The sequence below is a fragment of the Arvicanthis niloticus genome, chromosome 23 (assembly GCF_011762505.2).
Source record: "Arvicanthis niloticus isolate mArvNil1 chromosome 23, mArvNil1.pat.X, whole genome shotgun sequence".
In the NCBI taxonomy this organism is placed as follows: domain Eukaryota; kingdom Metazoa; phylum Chordata; class Mammalia; order Rodentia; family Muridae; genus Arvicanthis; species Arvicanthis niloticus.
Window position 1 is genome coordinate 44,901,015 of NC_133430.1, and position 24,033 is coordinate 44,925,047.

Sequence of the window (24,033 nt, forward strand, 5' to 3'; positions counted from 1 at the left end):
TATTTTCCCACGTAGTGACGAATCTGCGTCAAAGGATCTAAAGCCATGCTTGACATCACTGCCCCCACGTGTTCTCCGCTATCCAGCGGCGCGGCGCCCTCTCGGTACTGACCCTCCGAGCTCCGACTCTACCTGTACTGCAGCCCTTCATCCCGGTACCGGAGTCAGATGCGAGATCCTGTGGCTAAGTAGGGTCCCTTTCGTCTGCTCTCATAATCCCGGGTTCGCGGGCAGCGGGGTGGCAGCCTTCACTCGGGAAAGGTAGCGGGCAGGTACGCTGGAGGGAGCCGCCGCGTGCACGCGGGTCGTGGGGCTGCGCAACCGGCAGCGCGGCGCAGCAGGAGGCCAGATCTCCCCGGAGGCCTTGTCACCCCGAGGGTAGGAACCCGAGGCCCCGAGACACCGCCCACCCGGGACTGGAGGGCTCCGGGGCTCGCTTTGGGACTACAAGGTAGCTAGTCACTCGGTGACCTTGAGCTGTCACACAGGAGCCCCTTTGCAGAAAATCTTTAGATTCCCTCTGCTTTTACCCTGTCTAAAGCACAAGGACTCACAGGTCTCATAGTGGAGAACGCACTGTTTAGAGCCTTGCTGAAGGCTTTTAAAATAGGTTTTAAAATAAAAAATAAAATATATTAAGCAAAGTAAAACAATGTAAGATATAAACCTAAGTAACAAATTTTATCTCTTATATTTCAGCTATTTACATTCCTACCTAGGGTAAAAAAAGACACCTTAAAAGCCTCACCTTTGGACGGCCTGTTACTTTTGTGTTGTTGCTATTTAATTAGTTTTGTGATTAATCATTTTTATATCTGTTACATATCCTCTTTTGTTGACCCTTAGATTTATCTGTTGGTTCATGATTTGTTGTATAAGTGTATTAAAAGACTGAATGACAATGTCAGAGCTGCAACGGACCTTAGAAGTGAATTAACTAATGTAATTTCTATATAAAACTTAGATATGAAAAAAATGACCTTTCCCCTCTCATTTCAAATCGCTGAGCAACTGCAAAGGCAATTGGTAGAGTGACCTGAGGAAATAATTTGTAACCGAATGACAGACCTAGGGCTCCACCCCAAGTAGTCTTGTTCACATCTTCCTTGAGGCTAGACTTTGAATTGGGGAAACAACAGGAATCCATTTTGAAATGCTTTTAGCTAAGATTAACACTGAGTTAATTAAGAGTAGCCTGTTAATGTTGAGCCTCTAACCCCAACACTTCAGGCACAGAGGCCTATCTACAAAGAGTTCCAACACAGCCAGGGCTACACAGAGAAACCCTGTCTCAAACAAAACGACAACAACTAAAAACCTTGTCTGTTAATCCCACAACCTAACTAAACCTGCAAATAATCTAAAGGGTCATGTGAAAGATAATACGATAATAAAACAATAAAAGTTCTATTAAGTATTTGAACTCTCAAAATAAACACTGACTTATAGCCTTTGAACAAAAAATAGTTTAGGGGATTATTATTCTTTTTGTTAACATTTTTAACTGTGTTTCCCCACCTCTCTCCATCCTGTCCCCCTCTTACCCTTCCCAGAGCACATCTATACACACACTTTGTTTCCCTGAGGAAACATTTGCAAATAAGTTTCAGACATCATGAACTTGAGCCTTGACTGCTGCAGCCTGAGCCTCCTGAAGGACATTACAGTCTAGAAATATTATCCCACTTAAGGCGTTTAGATTTTCCTAATTATCTAAACATTGTCTTTATTGTTAGAATAGTGACCTGCTGCCTTATGCCGTTAGAAGGCGGGGTCCCACAGCTAGAAGTGATCTGTCTGTCTCTTTCTCCCTCCCATCCCTCCTCCTCTGCTGAGAGCCTGGAACTCAGAGATCTGAATGCCTCTCCCAGGTGCTGGGATTAAAGGTATGAGCCACCACACTTGACAGGGCCCATTTTCTTAACAAACCTTATTCCAGAAGGGAACTGTGTGTGTGTTGGCCTTCTTTTCAGGGACTGTCTGCTCTCCTCACCCTCCCCGCAAAAAAATCTTTGCTGATCGAGGATGTAATTTAAGGTGACACACTGCACTTAATTACAGTGATGGACATCTCAAACTGCATCAGCCACCCACTCTGTATAGCATTTTAATGTTATAAAGATGTGTGCTTATAGGCATGTATGTGTATGTATCACATATGTATCACAGGATTGCCTGGTGCCTGAGGAGGCCAGAGAGGAGTTGCAGTCTTTGGGACTGCTACTGCTGGTTGTGAGCTCTGTGGGTACTGGGAGCCGAACTTGCTGCAAGAGCAGTAAGTACTCTTTTGTTGGTTTGTTTGGTTTTTGAAGCAGGGTTTTTCTGTGCAGCTCTGGTTGTCTTGGAACTCGAACTGTAGATCAGACTGGCCTCAAATTCAGAGATCTGCCTGCCTCTGCCTCCAGAGTGCTGGGATTAAAGGCGTGCGCTAACTGCCTGGACATACGTACTTTTACCACTGAGCATCTCTCTGGCTCCTCATAGTATTTTTGAAGACTAGTCTAATTTTCTTCAGTTATTCTACACTATGGATTTTCCTAATTATTCCTTCAGGACCAGAAAAAGAACCAATATTTTTAGACCAGAATGCCACTAAAGTAATGGTGTGTGTCCTGGAGCATCACAGCAGGGAATTTTGTCTAGTGGTAGCAGTTACCTTGTGTGGTGCTAGATTGACCCTTTTAATTAATTAATTGTTAATTAATTGTCTTATCTTACTATGAGAAGGGACAGGATTCTTCATAAATAACCTTAGAGGTACTTGAAGACAGTAGGTATTTCTTGTTTCCTTGCATATCCCCTAGTTTTATCCATTCAAGGGCGACCCCAAGGTTGTGAATCACATTACCAGTTATGCAGGGACTAGGAACAATTGTAGCTTAGAATGTTAGAAGAATCGCTTACTATAAATTAAAGTCTTACTAAGATTTGGTTTCAGAGTTGGTACAAATGGGCATATTATTTACAAAGAAACAAATGTTAATCCTCGCCATGCCCTTATTAATTACTTTTCTTTGTGTTGTTTGTTTTGTTTTTCTGTGTAGCCCTGGCTGTCCTGGTACTCGATCTGTAGACCAGTCTGACCTCAGACTCAGAGATCTACCTGCCTCTGCCTCCCAAGTGCTAAAATCTAGAGTGCTTTAGTCCTGAGGACTCAAGGTGTGCACCACCATGCCTGGTTTGTTAATTCCCTTTCAATATTAAATTTCTGAAAAGTGAGAGATGAAGAAACAAATTTCAGGGTGCTTGGTCACTCTCTTGATCTCCAAAAAATGTATTTTCTTTCTGAGAAGGGAATTTGTTAATAGGGAATTTATGAATGTTTGTTACAGTTTTTCTCTTAACCCAGCTAGCTCCCAAATAATTGAAACTAGACTATTAAATTTATGTAACAAACCCTAAGGGCACAACAACTGAGCAATATTGCTCTATTTTAATCCTCCAAGCTACTCTGGCTACCTCCAGGCAGAATCCCCATGATGCTTGGCATTTTAGTACTGGTCTGACTCTCTGGGCAGCAGGTGTTTTCTCATGGTGTCTCCCGGCAAATCTTTTTTTTTCTCTCTTTCCCTCCTCCCCGGGCTGGGAGGAAGTCCAGCCCTATTCTCTCCCCTGATCAGTCATTTACTGATCAACTTCTATATTGACCAGTAAGGGAATAATTGGGGAGCAATATTTTACAACCAGATACAGGAACATATACGTCAGCATTTGAGTAACACAAGGATAATCTGTACTCAGTGTACAATAACATGCCTACAGAATTAATTTAGGAAGAAACAAGATGCATTAAAGAAGAAATTACAAGCCGGCCATGGTGGTCCATACCTGTACTCTCAGCACTAGTGAATATCCCAAGTTCCAGTCCAGCCTGGGCTACATAGAAAATTCTAGGACACATGAGACTTCATGTCTTATTAGATATACTTAATAAATGTGAAGATACGGTAAAAAAAAAAAATCAAAAGAGCTCATAACAGTTTTTATATTTAGAGAACATTATTATATATAAGTTATATTCAAAATAATAGCATATTGGTCACACAGGTGTTATAATGGGGAAAATCTTGGATTTTAAAGGCTGAATGCCTCCAGTGGTACTGAGTTCTAGTTAATCTGAAAGTTACCTCATGTAAATTTTGTGTTTGAACTGTCCATCTTTCTTACAGTTATCAGAATGATCACAAAAAACTTTTAAGGTATAGCATGACATCCTTTCTTTTTAAAAATATGCTACTGAGCTATAAACTCAAGACTATATGAACTAATTTCCCTTAGTAAAAAGGCGAAGGGGCGGGGCCTGCAGCTGTAAGCTGGTGGTGGAGCATTGCTGTGCATGCCCAGTGCTCCGCTTTGACTCCTCTGCCCACAAGAGAAAGCCTGGTTTATTCTCTCATTCAGTTGGGAGTAGTAAGAATGAAGAGCCTTTAAAATGAGTTAGCTGCAGCGTGTGTGGTGTACACCTTTGGTGAACCACCTCCCCAGCTGTCCTTCTGCCTGTATGTGCACTAAGGTAAATGAAGGCAAACCAGACAACCAGAATGTCTCCTAAGACTGTAGCAGCTAAGCAGGTGAAGGTGCTTGCTGCACTAGGGAGACAAGAGATAAGCAGATCTCTGAGTACAGGACCAGCCTGGTCTACATAAAGAGACTGTTCAAAAACAAAACCAAACAAAAATTATTAGCCAAAAGAAATTAGGTTTCATTAAAAAGAAGGGCCTTCGGCAGTCATATTATATAATGCATTCGATTTTCAGGTAAGAAATCCAATCTCACTGAAGACAAGCAGAAGGCGGGGCACTTGCTTTTCCAGAGCAGAAAGGAAACTGATGCATCAGAAAAGGTTTGCACTGATAAAGTCTACCTTTACTCTGAACTTCTTCTGTGCTTCTCTGAGATATAGTTAGCCATAAAACTAACCCTGTTCTATAGTCATTCTCAGACCTAAGTGAAAGCTGCCCATTCTTTCCAGATTTCAGAGCAATGATCAGAAAGTAACCCTGTTTTAATATTTGCCTTTTTGATAACAAGCCATTTGATGTGATTTCTGGAAAACAGGATCAAATAAAAGAATAACCTGGGCTGGAGAGATGGCTCAGTGGTTAAGAGCACTTGCTGTACTTCCAAAGGATGGAAGTTCACTTCTCATTACCCATGTCAGGCAACTCACAGGAGCCTGTAACTCCAGCTCCAGGGGAATCTCACACCCTCTTCTAGCCTCTGTAGGTACTTACACTCAGACATGCAAGAAAGGAAATTGTTAAAAGATATTAAGAGACATTAGCAAAATCACATCGTTGGGCATGGTGGAGCACACCTATAATGCTGGCACTTAGGAAGTATGGGTAAGAGGATCAGGAATTCGAAGGCATCCTCAGCTAAAAAAACAAGTTGGAGGCCAGCCTGGGCTAGGTGAGACTGATTGTCATCAGTAGTAGATATAGGGACATATCAGTGTATTGTTACCAGTACTAGATATAGGGACATATCAGTGTATCAGTCCCTGACAGAGAACATGTAAAGATTTCCTGTATCTTGCCATGCAACCTCTGAGAAAAGTCAAGAATTTCAACTTAAAGAAATACAAGGTTAGATGTAGGGGAAAAGAACCAGATTTCGGCATTATCATACAAGGTCTAGGGACCTCTAGGCAAGGAAATGAGATATGTCCTTTTCAGTGTGAACTGCAGATACCTGGTTTGCAGTGTGCTCCTGAGTGTAATGAGCCCTCAGTAAGCAGTGTGCATTTCAACAAGTATGTTTCAGTCTCACATTTTAAAGTTCCCATCAAGGGCTGGAGAGCTGGCTCAGCGGTTAAGGGCACTGACTGCTCTTCCAGAGGTCCTGAGTTCAATTCCCAGCAACCACATGGTGGCTCACAACCATCTGTAATGGAATCCAATGTCTTCTGGTGTGTCTGAAGACAGCTACAGTGTACTCATACATAAAATAAACAAAAAAAAAAAAAGTTCCCATCCAACAATGGCTTCATTTACTACTTAATTCTATGCAAGTGATGCTACCAAATCTTAAACCTCTGCAGGATGTTTTTCCTTATGTAACTTAAAAAAAAAATATGTGTGTGTTTGTATGTTTGCCACATGTATGCAACTGCCCTTGGCAGCCAGAAGAGGGGATTCAGACCCTCAAAAGTTGGAGTTACAGGTGCTTGTGAGCTGCCTGGTAGCATGGACGCTGGGAACTTCTAGTTGTCTGGAAGAGCAGCAAGCACTACTATCTTGTGAGCGTCTCTTCAGTCTCCTTATTGAGAGATTATTACAGGCATACGTTCTTGTGATCTCAGAGATCATTTATGCCCTTTACCCTGCTTTTCAGAAGAGCAACATCTTACAGAACTAGACCACGGGATACAGGTACTGATGTACAATCCAGACACGGTACACTTCCATCTCATAGGTCTCTCGTGTTGCTCCTCTACCTCTTCCTCCTATAGCAACCGTACTATGTTCTGTGTTCATGTAACTCTGCATCCCAAGAATATTTCAGCCAGGGATGTTGGTGCATACCTTTAATCCCAGAACTAGAAGTCAGAAGTAGGATCTCTGTGAGTCTGGGGACAGCCTGCTCTAAATAGTGACTTCCAATCTAGTCAGCACTACATAGTAGGGCCTTGTTTCCAAAAAAGAAAGAAAACAGAGTGTTTCATAAATAGAATCACACAGTGTATAATCTTTGAGGATTTACTTTTCCACTCTACCAGCTATGGGAAAGTTCTTTCAATCACGTGAGTTGATTCCCCCCGAGTTTAGTCTCCATTCAGCTGCTGTAGCCCTTTGATTGGCATCATCTCACCTACGTTAGGAACCTGGCTGAGGTCCTAGTGAGACCTGGATTAAGCGTGTCTATCAGTTTGGAGAAAATTGACATTCTTATTATATTGCACCTTATCAGTCTATGAACAATGTCTTTCCTTTTTCTGATAGTTTCTCCTTTTTTATTAAATGTTTTGTTTTCATATAATATAGCTTGATGATTTTCCCCTCCCCCAACTACTCCCGGATCCTCCTCACCTCCTTACCTATCCAGCTTTGTTCTTTTTCAAAAAATGAGAAACAACCCCACAAAAACAGAAATCAAAACAAGTAGACAAAAGATGAATAAAACCAAAAAAATGCTAAAGCCAAGCAAAATGAAACAAAAAGCCCACAGAAATGGCATTGAGGTCATTTTTTTTTTTTTTTTTTTTTTATTGTTTTCAAGATATGTTATACATGTTTCGATGGGTTGACTTTTAAATCTTACAGTAATCAGTATTACATTTAACTCCGCTGCACGTGTGCCCATTGCTAGGAAAGAGAAGTGCAGTTTTGTTTTTGTATGCCAACTAAGCCTTGCTGGGTTCCCATATTAGTTCTCAAGAGTTCTTTGTAAGTTGTTTGGGGTTTGTGTCATCTCAGATGAGGCTAGGTCTGTGCTCCCCCTTCTGGTCTGTGTGTGCTGTTTCCCTTCTTGCTCCACTGCTCTTACTAATATTCTCCTTGTACCTCATAACAGACATCTCTCTTTGTCTACAGTCTTTTTGAAACCCATCCAGGTTGGCCTTGAACTTACTCTGTACCCTAAATTGATCCTCCTGCCTCTACCTCTACCTCTACCTCTGTAATACTGGGGTTATTCCTAACACACTCAACTGCTTGCTTGCAGTCTTACTAGCAGGTGTTGTCTTTCAGTAGGTTGAATTTTATCAAAAAGTTTTTAGCATAATCCCCAGCCTCGGGAAGCCAAGGCAGAAGAACATGAGTTCTGTTCATGTGTCTCAAGGCAAAACAAAAAGTGATACCTTTTAGGCAAGTGGTAGATGATAATTTATCTTTATGTAGATTTCATTGAGTTTGTGTTGTTCAACTCAGCTACTTGAATTTGTAGGTTTATGTTAGTGGCCAAATTAGGAGACCTGTTATCATATCTGTGCCTTATTACCACTCCCTGTGTGGCTGCTCCTAGTACCACAGGAGGCCTGCTTATCGTGGGGAGAAGGGCAGGAGAGTAGACCTTGAGTCCAAACCAGGCCTTCTTTGATGGTACCCCAGAGGAGAAAGTTGCAACTACCTTGGTACAGCCATTGGGGTAGCAGCTAGTCTTGTAAGGTTTCCACTGACATAGTAGAAGGTCTCGTTCCTGCCTAATGGAAATGGAATCCCCTGTTCTGTCACTTGTCACCCTCTCGACACCACCCTGGTCCACATGTCAGAGCAGCTCATTGCAAACACCTAGTGATGCTGTTTGCCAGTTCAGCAGTTCACATATAAAGAACATTCGGCCTTTTGCCGATCTTCTGTTGATATTTTGTTAGACTAGGCTTTCAGGGGGTGTCTTGTTTCTTACTGGTCCACTTAGATGTTGCCAACATTTTCAGTTGTAAGTCTATAAGGCAAAACAGAAAACACCCAAAATTCTGCCCCTGTGCTTATTAGAGTCCAAGGCCCCGAGCCAGTCTGCTGCTTTCTCGATACCTCTCTTTTCTTGTATTTCTTTCATATGTGAGGTCCAGCTTTCTAGCTGTGTGTAAAAAGTGGATAAGAAAAAGTACATCTGCACCGTCTTACTAAAAAAATGTTGCGTGATGTTTGTACAAACCTGTTTCTTTGATTGGGCACTGGCACTTTATAACACCCATAAAGTTGCTATACTATCTTACGTAACTGGCACACATAAAAAGAATAATTTATATTCTGTTACTATTAAGGCATTCTCTGAAATAAACACAATTCTGTTTCTCATTATCATTACTTCAGAGAGGACTGGGCTGTAGCATGTGGAATGAGACTAGAGTAGCAAGTACAGAAGAGCTAATGCTTTCCTTGTATCAGACTTTAAAAGTGTCAGCAATCGTCACCAACATCTTAGGGAGAAAAAAACAGTAGCAATCAGTGTGTGTGTGTGTGTGTGTGTGTGCGCTCCATTCATGGTTCTAGTGTGTACAGCTAGGAGGCTGCAGTGAGCTGCTCTGACACATGGACCAGAGTGATGTCAAGAGGGTGACAGAACGGGATTTTATCTCCATCAGGCAGGAACAAGTTTATCATGTTATACATGATTTAATCAGAATGAGACTACTGGGGCTGAAGAGATGGTTGGTGGTTAAGAGCACCTGCTGCTCTTGCAGAGGACCCCGGTTCAACTCCTAGCACCCCAACATGGCAAATTCACAACTCTCTGTAACTGTCCTATTTAGTTTCAGTTTTATAAAAGAATATATAACTCGGGGCTAGAGAGATGGCTCATCAGGTAAGAGCACAGCATGCTCTTGCAGAGGGCCCAGGTTCGATTCCTAGCACTCACATGGCAGCTCACCACTGTATGGTGACTTACGGAGCCTCCGTGGGCACTGCATGGACATGATACACAGACATACATTCAGGCAAACTCATCAAAATAAATTTCAAAGAATATTTAATTCCTGCAACCTCGAGAACTCTGAATATTTTTCTTGAGCCAGTGTTGATTTAATCATAAATAGGATTTGTTAAAAGTAAATGGTGTTTGTCAACAATTGCTAGAACCTTTGTTTTACGTAGATTAGTAACACAGATTAAAGTTAAATTGACAACTAATAGGATAGTTAGGAAAATTTAGGAAGAGTTTAAGAATTTTCTTGATTTCCCTTAAATCCCCACTATGATAGGGGCTTTAATAAGCATTGTTACAGGACTGTAGGATACTGTCTTAATATTGGAGATTTGATTAAGACAAAGCCTGTGAGTCCCATAGCTAGCATTAGAAAATAAATTGTCAACTGAGTAATGGTGGCACAAGCCTTTAATCTCAGTAATCATAAGGCAGAGGCAGGCAGATCTCTTTGAGTTTGAGACCAGATTATTCTACAGAGCAAATTCCAGGATAGCCAGGACTACACAGAGAAAAACCTGTCTCAAGAAGAAAAAGAAAAGAACTGTTGTCATTAAAATCTGTGAGATTTTATATATATAGTGGCTTAAAAATGTGTTTATAAGCTGACTTTTTTTTTTTAACTTTGAAATAAGGTGACTAATAAACATACTGAAAGAATATGGCTGCACAGATACCAGAATCTGACCAGATAAAACAGGTAAGATACTTTAACTAAGGGAAAAGGATCTTAGCCAGGGATGGTGGTGGCACACGCCTTTAATTCCAGCACTCAAAAGGCAGAGACCAGCCAAATCTCCATGAGTTTGAGGCTAGCCTGGTCTACATAGTTCCAGGACAGCCAGGGCTATGTGGAGACATTGTTTCAAAGGGTTGTAGGGGTGGGTTAAAAAACATTGCATAATAACTGTGCAGCTGTGTCAATCAGTGATTACATTGTTTAAATGTTTATCATTCCATTCCCAAAAATCAGTAATACCTGCATGTGGTGCATGTCTGTAATCCCAGCACTTAGAAAGCCCATTCAGAAAGATTGTATTAGCCTGAGCTACATAGTTGTGAGTGGAATTATAACTTAAATATTTACTCAAAAGAACATAAGAGTTTAGCATTTATGCCCCAAAACCATATTTAAGAATATTTTAAAAAGTGTGTGTTTATTTTGCTTCTGAGGCCAAATCTTATTATGTTGCTCAGGTGGGTTTCTAAACTCATGTGATCCTGCACTTTAGCTGTTAAGTAGCCAGGACATGAGACATCACTCCACTGTAGATGCTATAAACTATATATTGGACAGCAGTTGAGAAAAGTACAACTAGGAAGGCAGACCGTGTGTGTACATTAAAGCTCCTTAAGTCAGCAAACAAATTCACATGGAGGAGGGGAAGAAAGGGACGTGACAGGGTAGTGTGTCTAAGTATCGGTAAGTTTCGAAACGTCTTGGCTCCACAGCCTGGGTTTTAAAGCACTTCTCATTTATAGTTTAAGGAGTTCCTGGGAACCTACAATAAACTTACAGAAACCTGCTTTTTGGACTGTGTTAAAGACTTCACAACAAGAGAGGTGAAACCTGAAGAGGTATGAAAAGTGTTACTCACTAAAAAACCGCAAGTTTGTCATAAATCACAGAGCAAATCCCTCCTAGCATTTCATCTGTTGTTTCTGACGGGGCTGTCATTTCCATACATTGCTTAGAGGTACTAAAGCAGTCAGGGACACAAGATGCCAAGATTAATGACACCAAGTTAATTTAACAGTCACACTGCATCACAGCCGACCGCTTTACAGACTGTGTGCAGCAGCTGAGCTGCGGCTCCAGAGCAGATGCTCTTTTTTGGCTTTTCAAGACGGTCTCTTCTCTGTAATGCAGGCTGGCCTCTTTAGAGATCCGCCTGCCTCTGCCTCCCAACTGCTGGGATTAAAGGCGTGCGCCACTGCCTGGCAACACAGGGATGGTTTTCATCTGCCTTTGTCAGGGTAGCAGTGCTAAAGAAGCCAGACACTGCCTGTCTGGCCCTCCAACTATGGACGTGAGGATGTGGGCCCATGATGAACACTTGGTGGAGACCCACGTCTAGTGTCCATGTAAAGGTGTTTATAGATCTGCTCAGAGTGAGGGACTTCTTCTAGCAGAGACGGCAGTAAACATTGGGGCCCAGACCTCACTTGTTAGGTAATTTAACTGACAGAGTTTAGGAAGATGCCAAGTATGATCTCCTTCTTTAAAGGAACATGTTGTAGCAACTTACAATTTCATACTTAGGCCTTGATCATGCAATACTCTTACTTTTTAAAACCATACTTTATGTATACCAATACAATTTACGTATTAAATAACACTACAGAAGAATGCTTTGATGTAATTTTAGGCAAAAAAAAAAAAAGGAAGAAAATAAGATTATAAAAAACCCTCATAACAATTTTTAGTCACTTTTTCAGAATGAGACAGATATGCTCAGTGAGCAGTCATGTGATTTCCTGATGTACAAGTGGCTGATGGGATTGGAAAGCAAACCCAACCTTCAGCCCCTGCCTCAGAGGATAACACATACCAGAAAATAAAGATTCTGACAAGTTAAAACTGGAAGAAAATAGCTTTATTATTTCTATCATGACTGACATGTGTCCTTTTGCCCACAAACCATCCTTCTTTATCACCTATAGTTAATTTCTCTTGGTCTCCTTTGTGAATCTTTGGACTTTACCTGAATTTATGCCCATTCACAGATCCACAGGTGTATGTCATAGGCTAGGATCTGCATGCAAGAGAGAACCTGGAAGATTCTTTATTTCTGAGCTTGGGTCACCTCAGTTGATAATAAAAAGAAAAGGGTTGAAGGTGGGGGAGGTTCAGCCTTTGGGAGGCTAGGGCAGAAGATTTTGAAATTCTAGACCGGTCTTGGCTGCATAATGAGACCTTGCTCAAGAGAAAAAGAAAATGTTTTGAGTGAAAATATCCAGAAGCAAGTTTCTCATGAAAAAGGAACAAACCTTCTACTGGGTATGTTTGATGTGAGCCTTGAGGTTAGAGAACAAAATCCACTCCAGACTGAAGTCTGTTCACGTCTACTCTGTCAGAGAGGCAGGGCAGAGCACACCGTAGTTGCTGCTGCCACAGACCTGTAGAGACTTCATAAACTTTAATTCTCACCAGTAGATAAAAGCATAAACAGTTTAAAGCTATAAAATTGCAAGCCAAGGATAGTACTCAATTTGTAGATCTACCCAAAGAAAGCACCATTCCAGTGGTGGTTCCTTCAGAATACAAAAATGTTTATTTTTGTGTTGCTTCTTGGGTCTTCCCCTTGTATTTCTAGGTTACCTGTTCAGAACATTGCTTACAGAAATATTTAAAAATGACACAGAGAATATCCATGAGATTTCAGGAATATCACATTCAGCAGAATGAAGCCCTGGCAGCCAAAGCAGGACTCCTAGGCCAACCACGGTAGAGAAGTTCTAAGGCGTGGACTTGCACTGAAAGATTGCTAGCAGCCGTTGGCAGTCAGAACGAGGATTCATCTGGTGGAGAATCCCTGACACACAGCAGGAGCCATGGTACACCATCTGTCATGACTACCTGACCAATGGAAACCACTGGAGAAAAATCACTGTTCACCAGAAAGAGTCAAAACAGAAGGCCTTCTGTGCAGTAAAAATGGTAAGATGCGGTGTTGTTGAGGCCTTAAGATTCATCTGCGTGGTCACCGTGATTGTAAAAATAAACCACTGTTCCTTTCTTTGTGACTGTTAATTTTAAAAGTAAAATATGTGTCCAATCATGTATGAGATAGAAAAAATTTATTACTAAAAGTAAAATAAATGAAAATATCATTGAGCAGTTGTTTTTACATGGTATTCTGACTGGGTGTGGATGCGCTGAGACGTTTTCAGTCAGGATCATCCTTCAGGTACTTCTTGCTCATGCATATCTGCCTCAAGTTGCTGGTGAATACACAAAACAGTTACTTGCTAATCATTTCAAGGCATAAGTTTTCCTCCTTGCTGCTTTTGTCAGATGAGACACTGCACTTCTTACCCCAGCTGCAGTTGACATGTCGTCATTAGGAAACACCCCTTTTGAAGCTAGCCTAGACACGGCTACGACTGGTGTGCTCTAATGGAGTCTTACAGTGTGTTTACAAATGGAGAGTCTGGGTTAGGGAGGCTCAGCAGCTAAAGGAACTTGGCACGAAGCCTGACAACCTGAGTTCCAACTGCAGCAGCCACATGGTGCAGGAGATGCGCCCGGCTGCCTGCTGTCTACACACTAATGCCAGAGTGCCTGTGGGCCCCCACCACCACCACACACAACTCCAACATTAATGGTTTAGTGTAAACGAATAAAACTAATGTGACCAGTTGAATAAAAGAAATCTGAGTTAAATTTGTATCTTACGGCTAATAAATACTGAAACAAATTTAAACATTTGCAAGAAATTCTAGTGGATAAATAGATGACTACTTTGTTTTTGTTGTATTTTGTTTTATAACCAAACTGATAAAAGAAAGAGCTTACAAATAGACTTTATTTGTTACCAATCTAAAGTCACAGTACAACACTGGAATGTTTAAATTAACAAAGCTATTTCTGTGTCTTGTCACGTTAGTGAGAAGTACCACTCTGCTCTAAAACTGCAGTGTTAAAACACACAATAACAAAGCACACAATTCACTAAAGTAGAACATGGAAGATAAGATACTCTTACCTTAAAGAGTAGAACCAGAAATAGATACTACTTGAAAACGTGGGTAGGGAGGGGTCCACATCCATAGCACTGTTTGCTGTAATCACGTCCCCATGGTTACTCACTGTCTATGTTTACAACGATAGTTAAATACGTGCTCACCTGGCAAATAAGGGGGATTTTATACAGTAGCATCTGAAAAACCTCAGGAGGGAGTGTTTTTTTGAAAAACATCAGTAGCTCCTTCGGTTGCCCACACACTAAAAGGGCATTGGTGAGGTGTTCAAACGCCATTCCATGCTCCCCTGAAACAGATTGGTTATATTTAAGTGGAAAAAAATTAAAGAGTTACTGTTTTTTAATAATTATGTGGGAGGAAAGGGGCAGGGAGGCCATGAGTGTATACATGCACATGAGTGCAGTACCCATAGAGGCCACCAAAGGAAGTCAGACACTCCAAACTAGAGTTCTGGTGTCTTTTTTTGTTTGGATGTAGGGTCTCTAGTTCCGGCTCCTGAATGTTGGTATTTAAGATATATGTCATCACACCCAGCCTTAGAACTGGAGTTACACGTGGTTTTTGGGAACTACCTGGTGTGAATGCTGGGACTAGAACTAGAGCCTCTCACTGGCTAACTAAAGCTCTATCAGGGAAGAACAATAGTTCTAACTGATAACGCCATCTCTCCAGAACTTAGGCAAGATGTTGATACCCTTTAAAATGTATATTCTATAAAGTACCAAGAAAGCATCTAGCACATTCAGATCACCAGGCAGTGGCGGCCCACGCCTTCGAGGCAGCCGGATCTCTGAGTTCAAGGCCAGCCTCGTCTACAGTTTGTTCCAGGACAGCCAGATCTACACAGAGGAACCCTGTCTAACAACAAACAAAAATGTTAACTGCCTGTCAAGCTAATGACAATTTAGACAAATCCCATGATGAGTCGAGCACAAGTATGAAGGACAACACTGGGTGTCGTGAAGCTGTCGTCGTGTGAAGAATTTTAAGAGAGAAATTACTCAACATTTACTCAGTGTTTTAGTTGATACACTTGCTTTGGAAATGTTCTGTATTGGGGGCATAGAGGTGGCAATGCAAGGTTTTTTTCATCTCATCTATTTTTATTAATATGAGTTGACCATCCTTGTTTGTTTGATTGATAAAATATGAGACACTTGCTACAGCTCATTTTTGAACTATATTTATTTGATGTGTACGGGTGTTTTGTCTGCATGTACGTCTGTACACTAAATGCTTACATGGTGCCAACAGAAGCCCGAGGAGGGCTTGTGAGTGACCACGTGGGTGCTAGCAATGGAACCCAGTTCCACTGGAGGAACAGCCAGTGCTCCTACCACTGAGCCATCTCTCCAGCCCTCTTTTTGGTTGTGTGTTTTGAAACAAGGTCACACCCTGTAGCTTTGGCCTCAAACTCTTACCACTGTGGTTAAATTAAACTTTTAGAAAATAACATGAATTATACATTCAAATGAAAAAGACTTACAGCCCACTTTTAAGAAGGGAAATACCCAAGTTTGAATTTTTGTTCCAATCCTTATTCACCTTTAAGTTAAACTAGTACATAATGACTCTTGGGGAGTGAAATGATAAAAATGTGCAGTCTTGTGTTAGCACCGGAGATATGTTGTGTTTACACTGAAGAGTACACTTAGAGTATATGCTTACACAGCTTACTGACTGCATGCCTGGGCCACCTAGCAAACACCCTGATACGTGAGTCAGTTGCTAACAGAAGCAACCTGACTTGTTTTCCCTTTTGACTTAAATTCAAATTTTAATTCCTCACATCTTCAACTGAAGTTAAAGCTGAAAGGTTTTGTCCCTTTTAATTTTTAGAGTCCAAGAAGTATCCAAGTTGTTCTTTGTGACTGGCCAGGCCCAGGAAGGAGCGGGGACTGAACTCAAGTGCTTTGCCTTTTATTTTTTATTTTTTTTCTTTTTTCTTTTTTTTTTTTTTTTTTTTTTATTTTTTTTTTAAGGTTTTTCCAGACAGGGTTTCTCTGTGTAGCCCTGGCTGTCCTGGAACTCACTCTGTAGACCAGGCTGGCCTCGAACTCAGAAATCCTCTGCCTCCCAGAGCTGGGATTAAAGATGTGCGCCACCACTGCCTGGCAACCGTGCCAGTTCTAACTTCATTAAAGCTAAGTTTTGATTTGAAAAAATGGCTATGTGAAAGCAAAAGTTAATAATCTGCTGCTGTGTTTTGAAGCCACCATGCTTATTTGTTTGTTTGTTTAGGAAGATTTGTTTCTTCTTAAGAGATTTTATTTTATATGTGTGAGTGTTTTGCCTGCATGTATGTATGTGTACCACAAGCCTGCAGTGCCTGAGAAGAGGACATTGGATCCCCTGGAACTGGAGTTATGATGGTTGTTAGCCACACATGGATGCTGGAAACTAAACCTGAGACCTCTGCAAGAGTAAAAGTGCTCCAAACCATCTCTCTGCCCCTGTTCGTTTTTATAAGTCCCAGATAATGTTAACGACTTCAATACAGGCTAACGCACAAAGTCTTTTGAGGGGAAAACAAAAGAGCGCATTTAACCCCAGCACTCGGGAGGAAGAGGCAGGTGGATCTCTGAGTTCCAGACCGGCCTACAGACGATACAGAAATGAGAGGAAGAGGAAAGGTTGTCTTCCTTGGAGAGATTTAAAGTAACTTCCACACTCTTAATGGAGAGTTACCCTTGTAACTGATATGCTCATATCAGTTCTAACCTCCGTAAAGCTTAATTTTAGTTCATTTGAAAAGTGGCTCTGGCCGGGCAGGGGTGGCTCATGCCTTTAATCCCGGCACTTCGGAGGCAGGCGGATTTCTGAGTTCGAGGCCAGCCTGGTCTACAGAGTGAGTTCCAGGACAGCCAGGGCTACATAGAGAAACCCTGTCTCGAAAAACCAAACCAAAAAAAAAAAATAAAAAATAAAAAGCAAGAGTCAATATAGAGTAAAATATTAAAATGTAAAATTATTAATGTGAAATGATTTTAATTGTATATTAATTACAGTAGGGAAGACAGGAGAGGAGAAAAAACAGTCCTCTGTCTTCACACAATAAATAAATGCAATAAAGAATTTTTTTCAAGTAGAAAACGGGCATTGTGGGACTAAGAGAGGTAGCTGTGCGCTTAAGAGCACTGGCTGCTCTTGCAGAGGATGAGGCTTAATTCCCAGCAGCCACATAGTGGTTGACAGCCCTTTACCTCCACTTCCAAGAGATCTGATGCCCTCTTCTGGCCTTTGAGGCCAGACCTATGTGCAGGCCAAAACTGAACATGTAAGTAGATTAAAAGGAAAATAAGGGCTGTGGTATGCAGGGAACTTGCAGACCTTGGGGAAAACACATTTTTACTTAATAATTCGTAATTGCCAACATGATCCGATCTTCCTTACCTACGTCACGCCAAATTCTTTTTCCTTGCAGTACTTAGCACCAGAATCAAGGCATCATTGCTACCTACAACATTGGTCCAGTGAGTGTATCACCTACAATCATTTTAGCAACGTTGTGAGGTGCTTCAAGAGTTAGGTGAAAGGTCAAAACAGAGTTGTGTCTTGGTCCCACACTAAATTAAACAGCAGAATGGCCTTTTGTAATGATTACATTGAAAGTATTTAGAATATTCAAGTCAGGAAAATGCTTGGTTTGATACTGTTTTTTTGGGACAGGGTCCTCTATGTAGCCCTGGCTATCCTGCAACTCACATGTAGACCAGGCTGGCCTTGGACTTAGATATTCCTGCCTCTGTCTCCCAAATGCTGGAATTAAAGATATGTACCACATATCTAGCAGGAAAACTTTTATAATGCATTTTAAATTAGTTTTTGGAGATATTCTGTAGCCAACAGTAGCCTGACATTCACAGGACTCTCACCTCAGCATCTTGAAGTTTTGAGATTACAAGGATGTTCTACCATACCCAGGATGGGGATAGTAGCACCAAGTCAACAGTCTAAGACACTGCTGTAACTGAAGTGAGCTGGTCCCCACAGCCAGCTAATTTGCCTGATACTAAGTATTAATGTTGCTTTTTTGTTTGTTCTCATGGTGTAATAGTCCAGGCTAGCCTCAGAGTCAATCCTCTTGCTTTTGCCTCCCGAGTACTGATTTTATAAATATATGCCATGCCCGGCTAATCAAACAGTTTTTGAAGAAGATACGATTAAAAACTTACAAAAGAGTGTTTTATTCTTACCTCTAGCTAAACAAAGTTTTCCCATCTGCACCTCTTGCAAAAAAAATTCTTGTAGTTTTTTCTTCTTCACTGGATCCCATGACTAAAGGATTTATAAAATATGTAACAATGAGTGATAAATGTATACAGTTACTGTCAATGTTTATTTTTAAAGTGCCTCTTAACAAATAAATACATACCCACATTTAATAAAAGAAGTACCTCTTAGGCCAGGCTGGTGGCACACACCTGTATTCTCAGCACTTGGGAAGCAAAGGCAGGTGGACAGAGTGTTCTATTGAGAACATTCCAGACCAGCCAAGAGGACAAAATGAAACCATACCTCAGTGATAAACAATGTAAAAGACACCTCTTAAATCTGACCTCAAACCCAATGGACGAGAAATATTTTTCTAACTAATTTCTAAAATGTAGTTACAATTTCAGGTGACAAAAAAACCTTGGCATCAGGTTGAGATGTTCACATTCCTCCTGCCTAAGAGTCCTAAAAGCACTGGGATTGCAGGTCCCAGCACACATGGCTTGTCTTCTGTCTGCAGTTTTTTACTTTCTTGCCCTAGGTAACTGATGAGGCAGACCTGTGGAGCATGGTGAGAAAACAGGGTCCTAGTGTGGAGAGAAAGGAAGCACCAGCAAGGTGGGAAGAGAATGCTTGTTTCTGGTTTACCTACAAAATGAAAAGGTTATTTTAAGAAATAGGTGAAAGGGGACTGGACAGATGGCTTGGTTGTTAAGATCACCTGCTGTTTTCAGAGGATTGGAGTTCAGATCCCAGCACCAACACTGGGCAGCTCACAATGGCCTGTAACTCCATCTCCAGGGGATCTGACACCCTCTTCTGGCCTCCAGGAACACCTGCACTCAGATGGCATCACACACACACACACACACACACTAAAATCTTTTAGCCAGGCAGTTGTGGCACACATCTTTAATCCCAGCACTTGGGAGGCAGAGGCAGGTGAATCTGTGAGTTCGAGGCCAGCCTGGTCTATGGAGTGAGTTCCAGGACAGTCAGGGCTACACAGAGAAACCCTGTATCAAAAACAAAGAATTATGTGAGAAGACATCTGAAAGTCCTGCATCTGCATTTTACCATACTTTAAATCATTTGGGTTTTCATTATTTCTAATCCAGACTGGGTTTTCTCTTTAATCCTCCACCTACCCACCTTGTTTTCCATATTGACACCATGATTGTCTTTTTTTTAAACAATAAATAAGTAGGCACATCTATTCCTGAAATAAGTTACCACCATGATTATCTGTCACAAACAAAAAATTGTACAGACTTTACAGTTCACCATTCAGTCTTCCAAGAAGATGATACCAAACTACCACTCAGCCATCTCTCTTACCACAACACATCCTGGATACCACGATTTCACATGTGGGCCTCTCTATACAAGCTGTTTCCCTGTACTTGCAATGATATTTAACAGATATTTTATGGGCAAATCCAATATTTCAGACTATTCTAAATACAGTCAATGGAGAACAAGCCGCAAACACAGACAAGGTTATGAGGAGCCTAGACGAGTAAGTCAGAAACATTAATCAAATAGTCACACACCAAACAATGTTCAAGGGCAACAGTCATTCAGGATGCAGAAGAGGCAGGAGCTGTACCAGCCTGGCCAAGCCAAGCTGGCCAGCAAAGGCATCTGTACGCACATGCCTCACACCCTGAGTGTTGCCTAAGGGCTTCCTTGACTACGTGGACATTCTTTCTGACTTCCCTTCTCTCCTTCCCATGCTCCTCTCACCAGTCAGCATCAACTAGAACTCAGTCCGTCCCAGGTCAGTTGCTTCTGCTCTTTCCAGTTTACTCACTGCTGACACCATGAGAAAAATGTGATTTTTTTATTGCTGCTCACCCATGTTGCTGCAGTAACTTACTCTCTTTTTAATCCTTCTAGCACACTCATGCTTAAGAGTTTTGTTTCTTTTTTTGAGACAGGGTTTCTCTGTATAGCCCTGGCTGTCCTGGAACTCTGTAGACCAGGCTGGCCTCGAACTCAGAAATCCGTCTGCCTCTGCCTCTCAAGTGTTGGGATTAAAGGCATGCGCCACTACTGCCCGCCGCCCTTTTCTTTAAAAAAAACAAAAAATTCCTGCTCAGAAATCCACTGATTTCTTACTAAGTCCAGAAGCCCAGCCATCAGACCAAGCCTCCCCTGATTCTGTCTTTACTTAGCTCAGCTTCAGCAGACACCTCTGGACAGTGATCCCTTTGCCAGACGGACTTACTGCTCGGGCCTGGCATATCCCCTATTCTGCTCCCCTGTGCCTGTGCAGCACCTTCAATCCTAAAGTCTTCCCTGACACCATTCCTCACCTTCCCTAACATTTCTGCTTCAGATCAAGGACAGCCCCAAAGCCTTACGTAGAAAAATTGGATTTTCCAAAACACTCAATGGCAATATTCCCTGTGTAAACCTGTTTTCAGAGCCCTGTCTCTGTCAGGAGTTGGAGTCTATTTCCTCTCTGCTTAGAATCGAGCAGCCATCAGTGCTGTGGGAAGAGCTGCTTCCTGGCACACTCCCATCTCTGCATGCGCTTCAACACTGTTGTCCCCTTCCAGTGTTCGGTGCATATATAGTCAGTATCCAGACCTGCCTGCTTACCCCTGGGAATGATAGGACCCACAAACTGTATGACAAGGTCACATGCAGGTGCATGCCAACAGTTTCAACTAAGTGAACACCCAACATCATCTGGCAAACATGGGGGGTTGTGCTTCCAGATAACCAACTCTACATATCACCCAGGAGCAAGCCTCTCTGAGGCTGAGTAGAGCAACAGTGTCATCCTCCACCCAAACCTGTTCAGACTGCAGATTCAGGGGCCAAGTATGAAGGACGGCAAGCTTAACCAGACAATAAGTAAACTGAGTAGCCACTGTGTAGTTCCACGTTGAAAAGGTTCTGTCTTTCTCCAGACTCTTGTTACATTTGTTGGCCTTGTCCCCTGTCTTGCTTTGGGTTTTTCTTACTCCATTATTGTTACTCTCTGTCATACCTACCTTAGTGCCTCACACATAATAGGACCTTAAGTAAGCACAGGCTGATCACCTGAAAGATGGAGAGGTAAGAATTCTCTCGCACTTTTGAGTTCATGTGAGTTAACAAAAGCTGGATCAAAACCCAAGATGACTGAATTGTCTTTAAAAATAACTAATAAGGGAGGGGGCTGAAGAAGTGGCGTGGTGGTCAAGAACACTGGCTACCCTTCCTGAGGACCAAGGTTCAATTCCTGGTATATATATACCAGCTCACAACCCTCTTAACTTCAGTCTCAGGGGATCAGATGCCCTCTTCTGACCCCTAAATGGTACCATGTATAGCGGTATGCGGCAGGACAAACATCCATTCACATTAGAATAAAAGGCAGGTTTTAACTGTGACTAGTATGGGCAGTGTATGGTTCAGCAGGTTAAAAAACACTTTCCAACAGACCTGACCACCTGAGTTAGACACATGGGACCAGCGACAGGATTGAATGAATCCTCTCAAGTTGTCTTTTAACTATTACATATGGGCCAACTTCCTTCTTTGTCTAAATAATAATAATAACCATAAAAACCTGACTAGTCAACCATATTCTATGTTGGCTGGCCTGGGGACCTAGGTATCCTGTGAATCGGATATATGGGAAGCCCAAGTTTCTCTTCTTCTAAGAAAAAAAAAGTGCCTGTCCCTACAACATTTACTTTAGAAATACCCTTCTCTTTCTAATAGTGTTTCATGTGGCCCAGGCTAACCTTGAACTCCCTCCTGTTTCATCCTCCAAAACCTGTTTATACTTTAAAAAAAAAAAAAAAACAATAAGAATTTTTTAAAAAATGCATATGGGTGTTTTGTTAGTATGTCTGTCTGCAACCATGTGCATCCCTGTAGCTTCCTGGAGGACAGAAGAGGGCGACAGATCCCTTTAGGTTAGAGTTACAGATAGTTGTGAACTACCATGTGGGTGCTGGGAATCAAACCTGAGTCCTCGGGAAGAGCAGCCAATCCTCTTGGCCCCAGAGCCATCCCACCAGACTTCATACTGTGTCCTTATCAGACCCACTTTTCCTTTCTTCCCTTCCCCTTTGTAATTAGAAGGTTAAAACTTTATAAAGCAGGTGTGCTGCACTGGCAGGCCTCTTCTCCCTGGGCTTCTAGAAGGCTCCTTGGTGGGTCTGCTGCACTTCACCTGCCTGGCGGGCGCCTGGGCCTTGGGCTGTCCAGCTCTTCTCTCTGCAAACACAGGCACGAGCTGGCTGGGAGAGCCAGGTAGCACGGAACGGGGTGTCCGGGGCACAGGCTTGGGAACCCGCCCAGGCTCGGCCGCCCTCCCTCCCGCTGGCTGCGCTGGCACTCACTGTCCTGCAGGCGGCGGCGGAGGAATGTGGGGTCTCGGTGCTGCCTCCAGTCCACGTAGACGCAGTAGCCGAGCAGGACGATGGCGCCGCCCGCTGCCAAGGTCGCCAGGAGACCGACGCCAAGGTGGACGCTGGGCATCCGGGCTGTCCAGCGAGCGTTGGGCACGGGCCAGCCACTCGTGAGCAAACCCCGGGTCCAGAACCCAGGACTGCAGGACTTGGAATTCTGAGCCTTCTCCAGCCAGATAAGACCATTTCCTGTGGCCAGGGCATGTAGCGTCCTTGGGTCGCCTGGGTTTCCCTAGTGCGTCACTTGGCCCCAGGTTATCACCAAGCCCTGGTCAGTGCTAGCCAGACTGCTCTTCTGGTCCCAGGAGGACTCGCAATCCGAGTTCCCCACCCATCATAACTCAGGAGAGGGAAAAGATTCTGAAGTAACGGTGTAGGATTTCTCCAGCAACTTATTTTCAGCAAATAAAGTTGTTATTTTGCTGGTGCTTTTCCCTTTATGCTTGCTTTATTCAGCAAACACAACAAAAGAATAGAATAGATTTTCTCAAAGATCATAACCCCAAAAGACATTAAAAAGCTTAATTTTGTTTGTTTTGTTGTTTTTTTAGAGACAGGGTTTCTCTGTAGTAGTAGCTGTCCTGGAACTTGCCTAGCCTCTGCCTCCTCAGTGCTGGGATTAAAGGTGTGTGCCACAGCACCCAGCTTAAATTTGTTTGTAACTTATATGTATGGGTGTTTGCCTGTATGAATTTATGTGTGCCCTGGACATGGACATGTGGAAGTCAAGAGGGTGTCTGATACCCTGGAACTGGAGTTACTGACATTGTGAACTACCATGTGGACACTGGTAAACCCTTGTCCTCTGCAAGAGCAAGTAATGCTCTAACTACTGAGCCATCTCTTCTAGGCCCGTTTTAATTTTTCAACAATGTCCATGTAGCTCCAGGTGGCCTGAAATTCTCCATCTTCCTGCCTCGGTTCCAAAGTCCTTAAGTAATTTTTGTTGTGGATTATTCAACCGTACTTGCTAATTCACTGCTACCATTACTGTCACAGCAAGGCACCCTAACTGCTCTGATACCAGTAAAACTGAGCAGCAGCCCCGGCCCCTCCTCTCAGACCAGACGTAGGTAGTGAAAGTTAGACCTGCTTTCGTGAGTAGTACATGTTCTTCCTATGATAACTTAAGTCTTCTAGTTGCAAAGTTTATTATAAAAACAAGAAAACAAACAAACAAACAAAAACTGGCTGTAATTACAGGACATCATCAGTCTGTTGTATCTGGGACTGTTGTGTGATAACATTTTTCCTGGAGAGACAACACACACATTTCCTCACCTCTGGCAGAAATGATACAACCGACCTAAGTACAGATAACACCAAA

The 24,033-nt window shown here is 42.4% G+C and overlaps 2 protein-coding genes across 4 annotated transcripts; one reads left to right on the forward strand and one right to left on the reverse strand.

Annotated features, from left to right (window-relative positions):
• Window positions 1-34: 34 nt before the first annotated feature.
• Window positions 35-13,207, forward strand: Timm9 (translocase of inner mitochondrial membrane 9). Of its 3 annotated transcripts, none has more exons than XM_076922056.1 (5): window positions 35-188; window positions 4,758-4,843; window positions 10,005-10,069; window positions 10,852-10,947; window positions 12,687-13,207. In XM_076922056.1, the coding sequence occupies exons 3-5, from the start codon at window positions 10,031-10,033 to the stop codon at window positions 12,819-12,821; spliced, it is 270 nt and encodes an 89-aa protein (XP_076778171.1). In that variant the 5' UTR covers window positions 35-188; window positions 4,758-4,843; window positions 10,005-10,030; the 3' UTR covers window positions 12,822-13,207. The 3 variants fall into 3 exon arrangements, with proteins under 3 accessions (XP_076778171.1, XP_076778173.1, XP_076778172.1); XM_076922057.1 differs by lacking the exon at window positions 35-188 and adding an exon at window positions 240-1,886; XM_076922058.1 differs by lacking the exon at window positions 4,758-4,843 and having other exon boundaries at window positions 41-188.
• Tomm20l (translocase of outer mitochondrial membrane 20 like) lies at window positions 13,206-23,067 on the reverse strand. Its single transcript, XM_076922055.1, has 5 exons — window positions 22,638-23,067; window positions 22,469-22,512; window positions 18,273-18,354; window positions 14,220-14,362; window positions 13,206-13,314 (listed from the first exon to the last, which is right to left on the reverse strand). The coding sequence occupies exons 1-5, from the start codon at window positions 22,774-22,776 to the stop codon at window positions 13,270-13,272; spliced, it is 453 nt and encodes a 150-aa protein (XP_076778170.1). The 5' UTR covers window positions 22,777-23,067; the 3' UTR covers window positions 13,206-13,269.
• Between the last annotated feature and the right edge of the window lie 966 nt (window positions 23,068-24,033).